This window comes from Plectropomus leopardus, chromosome 1, assembly GCF_026936395.1.
Source record: "Plectropomus leopardus strain MGB_pleo_1.0 chromosome 1, ASM2693639v1, whole genome shotgun sequence".
NCBI lineage: Eukaryota > Metazoa > Chordata > Actinopteri > Perciformes > Serranidae > Plectropomus > Plectropomus leopardus.
Genome location: NC_142176.1, coordinates 351,874 through 370,719, shown reverse-complemented (window position 1 = coordinate 370,719; position 18,846 = coordinate 351,874). Strand labels below are relative to the sequence as shown.

The 18,846-nt window shown below is 47.6% G+C and overlaps 2 protein-coding genes across 2 annotated transcripts in view; one reads left to right on the top strand and one right to left on the bottom strand.

Annotated features, from left to right (window-relative positions):
- Positions 1-4,329, bottom strand: part of hsd11b2 (hydroxysteroid (11-beta) dehydrogenase 2) — a 29,854-nt gene extending 25,525 nt beyond the window's left edge. The window contains exon 1 of the mRNA XM_088087697.1: positions 2,418-4,329. Coding sequence (XP_087943823.1) covers positions 2,418-2,697 — 280 coding nt within the window. The 5' untranslated portion in view covers positions 2,698-4,329. The remainder of the gene's footprint in view (positions 1-2,417) is intronic.
- Positions 4,330-6,746: 2,417 nt separating this feature from the next.
- LOC148190318 (uncharacterized) lies at positions 6,747-11,689 on the top strand. The gene is made up of 2 exons (XM_088083977.1): positions 6,747-9,017; positions 10,166-11,689. The coding sequence occupies exons 1-2, from the start codon at positions 8,922-8,924 to the stop codon at positions 11,681-11,683; spliced, it is 1,614 nt and encodes a 537-aa protein (XP_087940103.1). The 5' UTR covers positions 6,747-8,921; the 3' UTR covers positions 11,684-11,689.
- Positions 11,690-18,846: the final 7,157 nt, after the last annotated feature.

The window sequence follows — 18,846 nt, the reverse complement described above, 5'->3', positions numbered from 1 at the left end:
CGTCAAAAATAACTCGATGTTGATGAATTACAGCTCAGATAGTGAAATTAACAAACACAAAGAGGACAAAAACCAGCTGAAACCAGCATGTCCTCAACAGACACACAAACAGACAAAAAGGGACAAAAACAGCTGAATTAACTAGAAACTAAAAGCTAATCAGTCCAACACCGGGCATGATGGGAAATACAGGCTCAGTGACTGGGATGGCAGTGAAAACGTTGTTTTTGAAGGACTAAACATTATTAAGAAGCAGAAAACTTAACCACATAAGAAAATGTGAATTTGGGAAATGATGATACCTCTATCTGTGTTCATTCATTTTCACTTTTGGACTGATGAGGTGAGGGTTAACCCTCTAAACCCTGACCCATCCTCCCTCAGCTGTGTCGTGACATGCAGCTACCAGCTTAAAAATACAGGGAAAGTTTGCAGATGTAGTGAGTCAGTCTGTTTACGGAAAATGTTTTTTCAGTCCGCAGATATCGTAGTCCTAACAAGACTGAGCAGCTGAGCATTTCAGTGTTTATATCTGCTGTATTTACACAAAATCATAAACATAAGCACCATAAGCACATGTCAGACTCGACAGGGACTAGAAAACGTGTCTGCAGGTCCTCACTAAAGTTGGACAGGGACTAGAAAATGTGTCCGGCTGCTTTGAGCAAACTGTAACCAGAAAAATCGGTGCAACAGTGGAGAGAATAAGTCACCAAACAGAGGAGTGAGTCGTGTCGAGTGCGACACATCAACATGTTTACTGTTTGATTTAACGAATTTTCTTTAGTTTCATTAATTATGATGTTTTACCAACTTCCATAAGCTTTGAGCTCAGGTTGTGCAAATTTTAGGGACTTGAAACTTTTGAAAGAAATGACATCAAAATTAGCAAAAATACCAGCGCAGATACTGCAGAGATCAAAGGGTTAAAACGTGGAGAACTACACGTGTCAATAATTTATGTTACGCTTCACGTTGAAATATTGCATCCTGGTAACATACAGAGAGACGTGAAATTATAGAGAATATGGGATAAGAAATTATTGTTGAAATTTTGAAGTTTGTGTGTGACACAATGTTGAGTCTATGATGACCGCCTTCAGTAAAAACTCTGTTCGTTCGTCCATTCGTTCGTTCGTTTGTTTGTTCGTTCGTTCATTCGTCACACAGTGAATTCAGTTTAAACTCAGCCAGTGAACAAAGTCATGTTCAGACCGGACCAGTACAGACCGGACCAGTACAGACTGGAGTGGCATGGGTTCCAGTAACGAGATTGAGGACTTCGCAGGCTCCGCCTGACACGACGTGTCAGCTGGTTCACAGAGGGCAGCAGGTTCGTGTGAGCTGCAGCCGTGTCGTGCGTTAACTCTTTATGCAGCAAGAGATGGAGACCTGCAGGTCTCTGGTCCGCTCATGTTGCATTTAAATGTGTTTTATCAAAGATTGTAAGTGTGCGACTGTGATTGGTCGGTCACATGACGAGCTTCACCTCAAACTTTACACATCAAACCATGAACTGAATGAAAAACCAGCTGATAGAAAACCTCGAGCTGCTGCAGCAGGTAACGACAGCCTCAGTTAGCATCGCTCCGTCTCCATGGTGACGGCGCTCTCTCCCTGTCAGGCGACTCGAGGACAGTTTGGGAAAGTTTCCACCGAGACAGAGCTCAGAGCGCAGAATGGTGTTAATAACACACCCATCTGCAGAGCTGATTAACTCGTCAACCAACACACACACACAGACACACACAGAGCCAGCCAGCAACACACACACACACACACACACACGCACACACACACAGACACACACAGAGCCAGCCAGCAACACACACACACACACACACACACACGCACACACACACACACAGACACACACAGAGCCAGCCAGCAACACACACACACACACACGCACACACAGACACACACAGCTGCAGTTCTTAAAGGTTATTCTGTGTAACTCTCACTGAGCTCAGGTCAGCTGGCTCAGTGCAGCGACCTCGTCTCCTCATCTCCTCGTTACCTCGTCTCCTCATCGTTTACACACAAACATCATTGACCTTTAACCCCTTAAAGCCTGTTTCCTCCTCATAGACAGAGGTAAACTCTGCTGGAGTCGTTCTGTGATTCTCTGAGCGGGTTAATGATGGTCCGGACGGTTTCCTCTCAGACGCCGCAGACACACTGAACTTTGGTCTGAGGCGTCATGCTGACAGGAAGTCCCGAACAAAAGCCATCACATGTGGAAACCTCGTATCTCCACGTTTCATGATCAGCTGAACGAGTTCATGTTCAACTCGTGACCACAAACACACGAAACACGCAGCTTCGCTCAGCGTGACCCCAACATCAACCAGCCGCGTCTGACAGAATCCTGACATAAACAGCTGGCGTTTGGAGTGGGAGGAGCCTGTTCCTACCTGTGATGAGGACGGCCTTGCCGTGGGCGGGCAGGATGGCGGGCGGTGTGCTGGTCCTGGCGCTGGAGTACAGGCAGTAGGTGAGGCCCAGCAGCGCCAGCAGCAGCGCCGCCGGCAGGCATAGCGCCCACAGACGCTCCACCAGCACTGTGGCGCCCAGCCACGCCACCAGGGGCGGGGCCGCGCTCAGGTGGGACGCCAGGATCTTCTTCATGACACCTCCAACCACCACGGTCAGAACGCCCAGGTAGATCCAGAAGGGAAGGGTGTAGTCGTCCATCACCACAGGAGACACCACGCAGACACCTGAGTTAGATGTCTCTGTTACCTGTCTCTCTATCTCTGTCCCAGTTACCTGTCTCTGTTACCTGTCTCAGTTACGTGTCTCAGTTACCTGTCTCTGTCTGTCCTTACTTCACTCTTGCTTCAGATTTCCACACAAAAGAAAGAAATTAATCCACTCTCATTTAACTTTCCCTGTCCTCACTGTGTCCAAGTCTGTCTCACTGTGTCTCTGTCTGTGTCAGTTTCTCTCTGTCTGTCTCACTGTCTCAGTGTGTCTCTCGCCTACTCTCCCTCTCTGCTGAACACACTATGTGTCTGTCGTCTCGGTGCAGGACTCGTCCTCTCCGTCTCTCTCGGTGTATATATAGAGGAGAGCTGCAGGGGGAGGAGGGACTACAGGCTGCAGCCCTGCATCTAATCTGCACGCGCACACACACACACACACACACACACACACCTACACACACTCACACACACAGGAAATAATCCTGATTATTGATGTTTCATTGTTTGATTTTTTATCAAAGTTCCCGGACAAACTGAAGCTGTTCAGAGTGAAAAACTTAGAATCTTTAAAACTCTGAGAGGAAACTGTTTGAGCTGCTGCAGCACGTCCGTTTGTTCATCAGACATTGGAGACAAAAAACATTAGAAACCTTAGAAAAACAAAACATTAGAAACTTTAAAAATGCAGAACTTTAGAAACACAAAACATTAGAAACACAAAATATTAGAAACTTTAGAAACACAAAACATCAGAAACCTTAAAAAACACAAAACATTAGAAACATCAGACACAAAACATTAGAAACTTTAGAAACACTTCTGTTTCTAAAGTTTCTACTTAGAGACATTAGAAACACAAAACATAAGAGACATTAGAAACAAAACATTAGAAACATCCGAAGCACAAAACATTAGAACCACAGAACATTAGAAACTTTAGAAACACAAAACATTAGAAACATTAGAGACACAAAACACTGAAGACATTAGAAACAGAACATTAGAGACATTAGAAACACAAAACACCGGCGACATTAGAAACACAGAACATTAGACATTAGAAACACAAATCATTACATACATTAGAAACTCAAAACATTAGAAACTTTAGAATTACAAAACATTAGCGACACAAAACATTAGAAACATTAGGCACATTAGAAATGTTAGAAACACAAAACATTAGGAACATTAGAAACATTAGAGACATTAGAAACATTAGGGACATTAGGAACATTAGAGACATTAGAAACATTAGGGACATTAGAAACATTAGGAACATTAGAAACATTAGAGACATTAGAAACATTAGGAACATTAGAAACATTAGGGACATTAGAAACATTTGGAACATTAGAAACATTAGAGACATTAGAAACATTAGGGACATTAGAAACATTAGGAACATTAGAAACATGAGAAACATTAGAAACATTAGGAACATTAGAAACATTAGAAACATTAGGGACATTAGAAACATTAGGAACATTAGAAACATTAGAAACATTAGGGACATTAGAAACATTAGAGACATTAGAAACATTAGAAACATTAGGGACATTAGAAACATTAGGAACATTAGAGACATTAGAAACATTGGGAACACTAGAAACATTAGGAACAATAGAAACATTAGAAACATTAGGAACATTAGAAACATTAGGGACATTAGAAACATTAGAGACATTAGAAACATTAGAAACGTTAGGGACATTAGAAACATTAGAGACATTAGAAACATTAGGGACATTAGAAACATTAGGAACATTAGAAACATTAGGAACATTAGAAACATTAGGAACATTAGGAACATTAGACATTAGAAACGTTAGGGACATTAGAAACATTAGGGACATTAGAAACATTAGGAACATTAGAAACATTAGGAACATTAGAAACATTAGGGACATTAGAAACATGAGAGACATTAGAAACATTAGAAACATTAGAAACATTAGAAACGTTAGGGACATTAGAAACATTAGGAACATTAGGAACATTAGACATTAGAAACATTAGAAACATTAGGGACATTAGGAACATTAGAAATGTTAGAAACACAAAACATTAGAAACTCCTGACGCATTAGAAACGGGAGGAACAGAAACATTAGAAACCCTCTTTGGTGGAAGTGAAAATCGTCTTAAACACGGTAAACACACGTCCTCAGTGTCCACATCAAACCTGGTATGTCCAGAAACAGGAAGTGTCTCAGTCACGTTCTGGTTTATTTTACAGTAAATTGAATGTTTGAAACGTGTTGTTTAGATGTTCCCTGAAGGTTTCCAGGAACCGTGACGCTGCAGGGGAAAGTCTCCGGTTCTCGGCAGCCGGACTGGACTCCGCCCTCACAGGAAGTGGACAGGAGGACAGCACCTGACGGCGTTTGATGACTGAAGTCCGGCTGCAGAGTGTCTGACCTCAGTCTGGGTCCTGATTTTTATGGCTTTGGTTGTTTTGTTTGCAGCTGAGAGAAAATCTACAGGTCTGAGTCTCGTGTTGGAGGAGACAATGATGTCCTTTTAAGGACGTCATTGTCTCCTTTGTCCTCCTTTGTTTTGTGTAAAACTTTTGACTCCGCTCTCTCGTGCTGTAACAAACAGCCATGTGCGGGTAGGAGGACAACAATAACAACGACGGCGGACTGCCGAGCTGCGTTTATGTGGTTGATTCTATGTAGTTTATTGACGCTGTTGGCTCTCGTGAGTTCATCGTCTTGTTTGTTTTTTCTCATCGCTCTGTAGAAGAACGCCTTTATGCACAGGCGCGTCATCTTCTTCTATCGTGTGTTATTACAAAAATTTGGCGAAATGCCAGACTAGATGCTTAAAAACAGCAATCCACAAATCAACAGGTGACGTCACGGCGGCTATGTGCGTGAACGGCGTTTCTCAAACCTCTCCTCGATCGTCCTGCAGGTTTCCCGTCTCTCCCGATAATCGATAATCAATAATCAGCTCGTAATGGGCTAAGTTTATTTTTTTCCTCATTATATTAGTTTGTCAAGTTTTTGTCTCGAAAACGAGTCTATGATTTTATTCTCAAAATTTAGGAGTTTCCTTTAACATGGCCCTCGTCCTCTGTGGTAGAGGATCAGACACAGATAGCAGAAATGTTTGAAGACTTGACCAAAAAATAAACTAATGATCGTCCAATAAGCTGTTGAGGGTCCGATTCCTGCGGAGCCCCAAGTGTCTCGAAATAAAAAACAGAGACACCGTCTCTGTGCCGGTTATCCCGCAGGAGCGTCGCCGTTGGTAGCTTGTGTGCAGCAGCGTTAGTTTGTCCTCGGTGATCTTCGTGTCTCTTCTCCTGGGTGACTTTGCTGTGGAAGATGAAGTCAGCAGCACACAGCGAGCGGCGTCCACCTGTCTGACACGATTACCTGCTGCTGTCAACACACTTGCTGAGCTGCTCTAACCCCTTTCCCTTAATCTGAGCGGCGCTGGACACGCACGGCGTCCCGCAGACAGAGAGCAACCTGTCCTCACGTGTCCCAGAGCAGCTTACAGATCACACGGTGACCCCAGGCCTCGCCCCGATGTCCCACAACCTGCAGATTAAAGATCAGAGACACCACGGGAACTGGACAGGCACATATTAGACAGCACGCAGAGGGACGAGGACACACACACACACACACACACACACGAGGCTGCCAGTCACCTTGTGGAGAAACACACCCAGCAGGAGGCTAAACAGTCAGCAGCTCAAACATTCACAGTGTCACAATCAGTTACAACACCACAGACTCTGTGTGTGTGTGTGTGTGTGTGTGTGTGTGTGTATGTGCACTGAGGAAACATTTAGAGACAGCAGACAGAGAGGGAAACCTCTGGACGCCCTCAGAGGTTGAAGTTCAGCAGTTTGTGAAAAACCAGAGGGATGCAGAAGTTAAACTTGTTTGGTTGCTGAGTGTGTTGAGGAAACCTACGGGAGGGAAAACCGTCAACCGAAAAGTATTGCACTCAGATTTGTACATATCCAATGTTATCATGAGCCACTAATTTGTGCATAACCCACAGATTTTGGGTGACCAATGCATTGACAGGAGTGGAGAAGGAGGCGGGTTAGGGCGATGCACGGGTCATAAAACCAAAAAATATAACGTCATTTCTACAGCACATTATATGCAACGTGGAAACACAATGTGCTGCACAAAGTGTGAAGTACAAAACCAAGCCGACCACTGACCACAAATCAAATCATCAAATAAAATTATAATTAAGATGACGTTAACATCTTTCATGGGGCCGAAAGATATAAACTGTCCATGAGGACATGTTGCTGTTCTGTAGAAACATGGTGGTGCAACATGGCGATCTCCGTAGACGAGGACCTGCTCTTTATGTCGATGTATGCCACTCATACGGCAACAAAACGAAAACACAACCCCTCTGATTTTCAGCAGATTACACAATAAAGAAAACACAACAGTGAGATTATATCAGGGTACGCACTATGACACGCCGTCTCTGAGTGTTTGGCTGAATAAAGTTGTGGATGTGAAAACAAATTTCTCTGAGTGTAATTAGAGGAGAATCTGCTGTTATGTAATGAAGCTGCGCCCTGCCAGAGTGTCTCCGTCCTCCTCAGGGCCGATCCGTCTCACATCTCCTCGCCACGGCCCGTCCTGAGCGGTGCCAACATGCCTCGGGCTCGGCCTATTATAGCGCGGAGTCCGTGAGCCAAGAGCAGGCTGGCAGCAACAGAAAGCGTCACGTCGTCAGTCGGCCAGCCGCTCCAAGAACCCACCGAGCCATTTCTCAGAAGAGACTGAATACAGGCGGGACACCGTCAGAGGGACAGACAGAGACTAACGACAGTGCAAGACACCGTCAGAAGGACAGACAGAGACTAACGACAGAGCGGGACACCGTCAGAGGGACAGACAGAGACTAACGACAGTGCGAGACACCGTCAGAAGGACAGACAGAGACTAACAACAGAGCGGGGACAGGGAGAGATCAACAGGTTCACTGCTAGAATATTGAACAGAATTGGTTTGAGGACTCGTCACATGTTGCCTCTTTGTCAGTGGACTTCTGCGTCTACATGTTACGCTCTCGGTATCCTTCTGTGTCTGCATGTTACGCTCTCGGTATCCTTTTGCGTCTGCATGTTACGCTCTCGGTATCCTTTTGCGTCTGCATGTTACGCTCTCGGTATCCTTCTGCGTCTGCATGTTACGCTCTCGGTATCCTTTTGCGTCTGCATGTTACGCTCTCGGTATCCTTCTGCGTCTGCATGTTACGCTCTCGGTATCCTTTTGCGTCTGCATGTTACGCTCTCGGTGTCCTTTTGCATCTTCTGTTGACGTTTCAGGATGCTGTTACGGTGATGTCAACATGAGCACATTAGGCAACAACAGCACATGGCAACCATCGCTGGGACGTCAACTACCACACATGCTACCGGCGTGTTATCGGCAGCGTTTCAACAAGACGCAGTCCTGTGGCGTATCATAGAGACACAGCTGGTTACGGTGTGAGGTTGTCCGTTCACATATGGTGACTGTGTTGATTTCTGCTTGTGTTTTTGGTGGGACTGGTTGTACTGTTTTTTTGCAGGTTTGTTTCTGCCCGGTTTGGTTGTTTTGGGGTTTTTGGTCCACTGTGGTTGGTTGGTATGGGTGTCTTCAGGTGTTTTTGCCCACCAGGCTGCAGTTAGTAGATTTTGGCTGATTTGTGTAATGGTCCGCCTGCTTTTTGTAAATAAACTGAAAGTTGATTTCTGCTCCTCCTGACTTGTCTTTTTATGTTAGACTTGATAAGTTCTGCAGGCAAAACACAGAAATCTTCAATCAACCCAGTTTGAACCATTGGAGGAAAGAGTTCAAATCACTGAAACTTGCTGAAGACAAAACGTGTTTAAGTTGGTTTCATGTTTTTGTATTTTATCCTTATCTTTTGTTCCGTTTCTCTTATTTTTGATTTGTTTTTTATCTGTTTGCTGAGACAGCAGCTGTTCGATGATAATGTGCCCTGAAAAGTTTTACATAAAGAAGAGAAGTGTCAGAGATCAGATCACAGAAGATCTCTGTGACATAAATAGATCAAAAAATCGTCCAGTATAAACAGTTGTCTCTTTTGGTCCACAGTGAGGACGGGGACAGGACGGACAGGAGACAACCTGTGTGAAGGGTTAAGTAGGGGAGCTGTGATCATGTGACTGCCCAGAGAGTGTGGGGACAAAGCAATGTGAGCTGCTCTGATGCAGGGCCTCCTCTCTCCTCCTCCTCCTCTTCCTCCTCCTCCTCCTCCTCGGTCCACTGAGCAGCTCACAGAGAACAAAGAGTTGCAGATCCAGGTCAGTGTGTCAGAGCAGGTCCACAAACCAGTGGCTTTACTGGGAGAGCCTCCACCAACACCTGTTAACACGCTTAGACCTTTAACCCTTTGAAACCCGAGCAAAGTAGTGTGACCTCTTTCTGAAACATGGGAAGAAGGAAATGATTAACAAAACAAGAAATGACCTAAATATTAGCAAGAAATGGTCAAAAGTACAAGAAAATCAATTAGTTGAAATAAAGAAAATCAAATGACCCAGAAAAATGTTTTAAAAAAAATTGTAACAAAATTTGAAAAATGTAATTTTGATGATGATTATACATATACATATATATATATATATATGTATATGTATATATATATATACAGGGCCAGCTCTACCCAATTTGGTGCCCTAGGTGCCCTAACCCTAACCTGCACCTCCGCACCCAATAACGACACATCACGTGCTCACACATAATTTAGGAACATGTCACTGTTTATTTATTTGTAATGTTAATATATATTTTTTTCTAGACAGAAAACACTAAGGGAGGGCGCCAGTGGGCATAGAAAATTATTATTTTATTATTATTTTCCCTTGAGGCCAAGGGGGACTGGCGGTGTGGCGGCGCCCCTCCAGCAGATGGCGGCCTAGGCGACTGCCTATATCGCCTATGCCAAGAGCCGGTCCTGTATATATATATATACATATATATTCTTTCGCCTTTTTTCACGACCCTCCATCACAAAGACGGCCGCTAGCCTTTGAGCAGCATAGCAGGTTGGATGTTTTTTCCGTCTGTAGCTGTTATGAAATATGTCTGACTCTCGTGAAGGTTTCGTAAGATTAAGATTTCACTTTGTCTCGTGTCCGAGGGCGTCGCCTGTTTCACATAACTATGAAGTTGTAGGCGGACGAACCCGATCCCTTCCACCACCAGTGTATGATAACAACGCCACCGGTGTCATGGTTCCCGCATGCTCCTCCTCCCCTTCTCTGCCAGTGTTTTTCCACTCACCTCACTCTGACCTGCTCTACCTGCCAGCCACGCCCACTGCTGCAGCCTGCTCTCCCACAGCTGCAGCTCATCATCAATCAGTCCAGTATTTAAGACACTCCAACACGTTCACTCACTGCCAGATTGTTCCTCTGCTATGCATGACTCTCCAGCGTTCTATTGCCAGACCTCCTGTTGCCGACCCAGCCCGTTCCTGACCAGCTCTCTGTGCCTGCCACCCCGTGTACCTACCTGCCTTCTGTCCCCGACCACGTGCTTCGCTTCGGCGTTCAGGAAATCTGACGGCTCCACTGGCAAAGACCTCCCCGCTCAACCACGACCATCCTCCAGCCTGCTCCTCGACGGTACCGTTGATTTCTCGGACTGTTTTCCCGGCTACGGATCCTCTGCCTGTCCCCGACCACGACTCAGCGCTATCCCCGACAACGTTCCCACATGTGTTGTCGGCTCTTCGAGCTACGGGGTTTCCTGCTCCCCAGCCACAGTTGGTTCCAGTGTCGTGTCTACACTTCGTTGGATTCCCAGAGACTTTGTTTGGGTAAACCACCCGAAGAACGAACTGACTATCTGTGAGCTGATCTTCAATTGTGTTGGTTTTAATAAAGGATATTACCAACTGACTTTAAGTGTTGGCGTACTGCATCTGGGTTCATACACACCTCGTTTCAGTACAATCTGGCCTGACATGGACCCAGCAGACTCCAACACTCTTCAGTCTCGTCTAGCCCGTGTTGAGGGACTACTCCAGCAACACGAGGCTCAGCTCTCCTCCAACACGGCGGAGGCACGTCATTCTGCCTCGGCGTTGGAGCGAGCTTTAACCCTGCTGGCGAACCAGATTCAACAGATGGCAACCACGTTAACCCAACACGCCGTTCCTGGTTCGAGTCCTGTTCAGTCGGCTCCCCACCCGGCGCCGTCTCCCAGTTCCGCTCCCGAACCCCAGGTTGGGGCACCCGAACGCTACGCTGGAGATCCAGAGGGCTGCAATCCGTTTTTGACTAACTGCTCCATCCTGTTTGCCCTGCAGCCGCACACGTTTGCCACAGAGGGAGCCAAGGTGGCTTTCGCCATTAATCATCTCACTGGCCGAGCAAGACTATGGGGAACAGCTGAATGGGAGAGAGGTACACCAGCCTGTGTCTCGTTTCAAGCCTTCACGGATGAGCTACGGAAGGTGTTTGGTCCCGTGCCTTTGGGTCCTGACGCCACCGGGGGATTGCTGAGTCAGCGACAGGGAAGTCAGACAGTCGCTGACTTCGCTATTGACTTTAGAACACAGGCTCGTCAGAGTGACTGGAATTCGGCGGCCCAGTGTGACGCCTATCTTAACAGGCTAGCACCCTATATCAAAGACGAATTGGTTTCGTTCGACCTCCCCCATTCGCTTGACGGTCTCATTGAACTGACCACGAGACTGGACAGGCGGATTCAGGCGAGGAGGAAGGAGCAGCGTTTGGAGGGAGGTTCCCACCGGTTTCCTGGTCACCAGCGGAGTCCTCCGCCTCCCACAGCGTCTCCTGCGGACCCGAGTCTGGGTGGGACGGAGCCTATGCAGGTGGGCCGCACCAGGTTGACTGCTGAGGAGCGTGAGAGACGGCGTCGGGGAAGGCTCTGCCTCTACTGTGGGCAAGCTGGACACTTCGTCTCCTGTTGTCCAGTAAAAGGACAGGCTCAGCAGTAGAGAGGGGCATCCTGCTGAGCCGTTCCCAGAACTCTGCCCCCAGTCTCCGTCCTTTGTTCCATGTGCAGTTCCTGTTGGGTGAGAAGTCTCACACCCTCGCCACATTCATTGACTCTGGTGCTGACGTGAATCTGATCGACGAGGAACTCGCTCGTCAGCTGGGGTTAAACCAGGTCCCTCTACCACGTCCCGTTCCGGCGAACGCTCTGGATGGTCATCTCCTGGGAACCGTGACTCATCAGACCACTCCCGTCTCCATGCTCCTGTCCAGTGAACACCATGAGACCATTCAATTTCATGTCCTGAGGTCCCCAGAACTGCCTTTAATTCTCGGATACCCCTGGCTCCGTCGTCACAATCCCCACATAGACTGGTCCACCGGCTCGATTGTGGCATGGAGTTCCTCCTGTCAACAGACCTGTCTTCAGTGGCGAGAGTCTCCTAAGGAGATCACCCGCTCCTGCACCGCCCCAGATCTCTCAGGGGTGCCCGCAGAGTACCACGACTACGGAGAGGTGTTTAACAAGGCCAGAGCCACCTCTCTGCCACCTCACCGCTCCTATGACTGCGCCATTGAGCTTCTTCCCGGAGCGGCTCCTCTTAAGGGTCGGCTCTACTCTCTCTCCGCACCAGAGAGGGAGGCCATGGACACCTACATCAGAGACTCTCTGGCTAGCGGTATCATCCGGCCGTCCTCATCTCCTGCCGGAGCCGGGTTCTTCTTTTTGGGGAAGGACGGTTCTCTACGGCCCTGCATAGACTACAGGGGGTTGAATGACATCACGGTGAGGAATCGTTACCCCCTCCCTCTCATAGCTACGGCATTTGAACTTTTACAAGGAGCAACCATCTTCACCAAGCTCGATCTTCGAAACGCTTACCACCTGGTCCGCATCCGTGAGGGGGACGAGTGGAAGACGGCCTTCAATACCCCCACGGGACACTACGAGTATTTGGTGATGCCGTTCGGGCTCACCAATGCTCCAGCCGTTTTTCAATCCCTGATTAACGACGTTCTCAGAGACTACCTCAATAAGTTTGTTTTTGTGTATCTGGACGATATTCTGATTTTCTCCCAGTCCAGATAAGAACACATCCACCATGTTCAGACCGTTTTGCAGCTTCTCCTGAAAAACTCCCTGTTTGTGAAGGCGGAGAAATGTGACTTCCATGCTTCCTCTGTTTCCTTCCTGGGTTACATCATCGGCCATAATCGGATGGAGATGGATCCCGCCAAAGTCTCCGCCGTGACCTCATGGCCTGTCCCCGACTCCCGCAAACAGCTGCAACGGTTCCTCGGGTTTGCCAACTTCTACAGACGGTTTATCCGTGGGTACAGCACGGTGGCAGCCCCCCTCACAGCACTCACCTCATCCAAGGTCCGATTCTGCTGGTCTCCTGAAGCTGACGACACCTTCCAACACCTTAAGGGGCGCTTCAGTTCTGCGCCCATTCTCCTCATCCCCGATCCTGAAGGTCAGTTCGTGGTGGAGGTCGACGCCTCGGATGTGGGGGTGGGTGCGGTCCTCTCCCAACGCTCGGTCGAAGATGGCAAGCTGCATCCATGCGCCTTCTTCTCCCGACGACTGTCGCCAGCGGAACGCAACTATGACATCGGCAACCGCGAGCTACTGGCGGTCAAGTTGGCGTTGGAAGAGTGGCGACACTGGCTGGAGGGGACCAGAGTACCTTTCCTCGTGTGGACTGACCACAAAAATCTAGAGTATATCCGTACTGCTAAGAGACTCAATTGTCGCCAGGCCCGTTGGGCCCTTTTCTTCGCTCGCTTCTCTTTCACCCTCTCGTACCGGCCGGGATCCCGGAACGTCAAACCCGATGCCCTTTCCCGCCAGTTCCTGGAGGAGGAGGAGGCATCACCCCTCCCTGACAACATTCTTCCTGCCTCTCGACTCCTGGCATCGCTCACATGGGAGATCGAGGAACGCATCCTGTCGGCGTTGGAACAGCAACCGGGTCCCAGTTCCTGTCCTCAGAACCGCCTGTTTGTCCCCGAAAGGTTCAGGTCGGAGGTGTTGCAGTGGGCCCACTCTTCTCGTCTCACCTGCCATCCTGGTATCACTCGTACCAGGGAGGTCCTGCAACGACGGTTCTGGTGGCCCACATTGGTTAACGACACCATAGACTTTGTGAACTCCTGTCAAGTCTGCAACCAATGTAAGACCCCTCGCCGAGCTCCTGCTGGTCATCTGCACCCACTTCCTGTTCCTCATCGCCCCTGGTCCCACATCGCTCTGGACTTTGTCACCGGTCTGCCACTGTCGGGAGGCAACACCACGATCCTGACAGTGGTAGATCGGTTCAGCAAAATGGCACATTTCGTGCCTCTACCCAAGCTCCCTTCAGCCAAAGAGACAGCGGGATTGCTACTGCAGCATGTGATCAGGCCGCACGGCATCCCTTCTGATGTGGTCTCCGATCGGGGGCCCCAGTTCACCTCAGCGTTCTGGAGGGAGTTCTGCCGTCTTCTGGGGGCATCCACCAGCCTGTCCTCTGGGTATCACCCCCAATCCAATGGGCAGACCGAAAGGATGAACCAGGAGATGGAGACGGCGCTCCGCTGCATGACATCGACTAACCCTGCCTCCTGGTCATCGCAGCTCTTGTGGGTGGAGTTCGCCCATAACACCCTTCAGAGTTCCGCCACTGGGCTCTCCCCCTTCCAGTGTGCTTATGGGTACCAGCCTCCTCTGTTTCCTGCCCAAGAGGGGGAGACGGCCTACCCCTCGGTGGAGGACTTCATCCGTCGCTGCCGCCAGACCTGGACCCGGGCCAGAGCCACGCTGTTACGGGCCGCGGGTCGCTACACCTCGGCGGCTAATCGGCGCCGTTCCCAGGCCCCTCCATACCGGGTGGGTCAACCGGTTTGGCTGGCTACCAGGGATCTTCCGTTGAGGGTGGACTCCCGAAAGCTGGCTCCCAAGTTCATCGGTCCGTTCCCCGTTGAGAAGGTCATCAACCCTGTGGCGGTCCGTCTGAAGCTGCCTCGTGCCATGAGAATCCACCCCACATTCCACGTCTCCAAGATCAAGCCGGTCCGGGAGAGCCCCCTGCAGCCTGCCTCTCAGCCGCCTCCTCCCCCTCGGATCATCGAAGGGGCTCCGGCTTACACGGTCCGTCGGCTCCTTCGGTCCAGGCGCCGCGGCAGAGGTCTCCAGTACCTTGTCGATTGGGAGGGGTACGGTCCGGAGGAGCGGTCCTGGGTCCCGGCTCGGCAGGTCCTGGACCACCAGCTCATCGAGGATTTCCATCGGCTCCATCCGGACCAGCCGTCCCGTGCAGTTCCTGGTCGTGGGTCCTCCGTTCCTGCCTGTCCTCCGTCTCCCGTTCCTGGACCTTCTGGGTTGGGGTTCTCCCCTGGGGGGTCCGCGTCGCCGCTGGAGGATGGTCCTCCTTCTGATTATGACGACGACGGGGTTGGTTCAGATGGTTCCGAGGAGTTCCTGCTCCCCAGCCACAGTTGGTTCCAGTGTCGTGTCTACACTTCGTTGGATTCCCAGAGACTTTGTTTGGGTAAACCACCCGAAGAACGAACTGACTATCTGTGAGCTGATCTTCAATTGTGTTGGTTTTAATAAAGGATATTACCAACTGACTTTAAGTGTTGGCGTACTGCATCTGGGTTCATACACACCTCGTTTCAACCGGTTCAGTCTGAGCGTCTTCTCATCTGACGCCGTCCAGTCGGGTTTGACATCGTGCTCGTGCACCAGAACCACTGACAGAGCGGTGCTGTTTGACGAGTTCAGGGTGAGAACGGGCAGGTCGAGGAGGAAGTCTGACGAAGTTCCTGATTTTAATCCTTTAAAATTATCGATAAATCTTTGCAGAGTGCAGAGCTTAACTCTCTCAGTCCCTGCATTAACATATTCATGATATATTATCAATATAATCAATGTTCAAAGAACAAAGCAAATGTTAAATATTAGTTTCATTTTCTTTAGTGGTTTTTATCTTGAGAGGATAAATTCTGTAGATATATATGTAGAGGCTGCGTACACAGCAACGTTTTTTGAATGAAACATTAAAAATTGTTGCGGTTCGGCCTTTTGTTCACACAACAACAGCGTTCTGAGGGCCTGAAAACACACACTTTTGAAACCGGGTTCCAGAGTGTAATCTTTTGAAAATGCCACCTCGGAAACTGGCACGATCCTGCGAGAACGGTGACGTCACGGCCGCGCTCTGCGCACGCGATTACTCTTTGTGTGTTTGTACTCGTCACTCTGTGGAAGAACGCCTTTGTGTGCAGCCGCTTCGTCTTCCTGACGTGTCATTACAAAATGACGCCTCCTACCACTGGCCCCGTGGCATACCGCGGCGTTTTCGGCTGTTTTTGTGGATCCGTGCACACGAGGGTCGCTCTCATTGTTATCATATGAACAGGTGTTTTTTTTCCTTTTAAAAACAAAGGAAAGACTTTTTCGTTTTTACCAAGGCCGTTCTCGTCTAAACGTGGCCTCAGACCGAAAGTTAACCGGCAGCGGAGTCGACTTGTGAGCGTCGCAGATGAGAACAGTCTCCGTCTGTGTGCTCGTGTCATGAGCTCCAAACACGAGATCTGACACAAGCGTCCGAACCTCCGAGGGAAATCCGGAGCTCAAACACGGTATTCATCCTCCTCTGATACACACACAACACACACTCTTTATACACACAACACACACTCTTTATACACACACAACACACACTCTTTATACACACACAACACACACTCTTTATACACACTCAACACACACTCTTTATACACACAACACACACTCTTTATACACACACAACACACACTCTTTATACACACAACACACACTCTTTATACACACAACACACACTCTTTATACACACAACACACACTCTTTATACACACAACACACACTCTTTATACACACACAACACACACTCTTTATACACACAACACACACTCTTTATACACACAACACACACTCTTTATACACACACAACACACACTCTTTATACACACAACACACACTCTTTATACACACAACACACACTCTTTATACACACACAACACACACTCTTTATACACACAACACACACTCTTTATACACACACAACACACACTCTTTATACACACACAACACACACTCTTTATACACACAACACACACTCTTTATACACACACAACACACACTCTTTATACACACACAACACACACTCTTTATACACACACAACACACACTCTTTATACACACACAACACACACTCTTTATACACACAACACACACTCTTTATACACACAACACACACAACACACACTCTTTATACACACACAACACACACTCTTTATACACACTCAACACACACTCTTTATACACACACAACACACACTCTTTATACACACAACACACACTCTCTATACACACACAACACACACTCTTTATACACACAACACACACTCTTTATACACACAACACACACTCTTTATACACACAACACACACTCTTTATACACACAACACACACTCTTTATACACACTCAACACACTCTTTATACACACAACACACACTCTTTATACACACTCAACACACACTATACACACACAACACACTCTTTATACACACACAACACACACTCTTTATACACACTCAACACACACTCTTTATACACACTCAACACACACTCTTTATACACACAACACACACTCTTTATACACACTCAACACACACTCTTTATACACACACAACACACACTCTTTATACACACAACACACACTCTTTATACACACTCAACACACACTCTTTATACACACACAACACACACTCTTTATACACACAACACACACTCTTTATACACACTCAACACACACTCTTTATACACACTCAACACACACTCTTTATACACACACAACACACACTCTTTATACACACAACACACTCTTTATACACACTCAACACACACTCTTTATACACACAACACACACTCTTTATACACACAACACACACTCTTTATACACACACAACACACACTCTTTATACACACAACACACACTCTTTATACACACAACACACACTCTTTATACACACACAACACACACTCTTTATACACACAACACACACTCTTTATACACACACAACACACACTCTTTATACACACACAACACACACTCTTTATACACACAACACACTCTTTATACACACACAACACACACTCTTTATACACACTCAACACACACTCTTTATACACACTCAACACACACTCTTTATACACACAACACACACTCTTTATACACACTCAACACACACTCTTTATACACAAATCCGGGAAAGTTACGTGAGTAAAGGAGTTGTCATTGCTGCATCGACCTCACGTTTGAACGTTAGCTGTACTTACGGTGTAACGTCCCGTTTTAAACACTGTCTCGTCCCGTCTGTGATAAATGTTAAACGTCCCCGTCCTTATACTTTCATGTGTTCTTTATCTTACCATAGAAACAGCCAATAGATGGCGCTATGGATGTATAACAGGAAGTCTGGATACAGTAATGGATGTATAACAGGAAGTCTGGATACAGTAATGGATGTATAACAGGAAGTCTGGATACAGTAATGGATGTATAACAGGAAGTCTGGATACAGTAATGGATGTATAACAGGAAGTCTGGATACAGTAATGGATGTATAACAGGAAGTCTGGATACAGTAATGGGGGCGGGGCCTTGTTCACTCCTATGAGAGCTGCTCGTTGGCGCATTAAAGCAGAGAAAACTGTTTTTCCGGGTTTAGAAAAGTGTAAAATACCACGACCAGCGTAGTAGAGATTAACGGCAGCCGAATGCTGCCGAGCGCGGACGAGTGCGGACGAGTGCGGCCGAGCGGTTGACTTCCGCCGGCAGAGCGACCAAGTTCCGGATGAGCGCCTTGGCTACCCTGAAAGGCAGTCTAACAAATTTGAACTTGCGGCTTTTTAAGACTTTCCCAATGATATTGAACCGGATGGTTTACATTCAGACGGTATAGAAGACGTTTCGCGTGTGTTTTGACGCTCCAAAAAAATGACTGACTGATTTGCAGACGTCTCTTTCCCCGTGTTAGTCAACGGGGAAAAGTCTTTTTGGGCCAGCGTCGTCATGTGACCGACTCAAACGCTGTAATTCCAATTTTGGCCAATATGTCAATTTTGGTCAGACA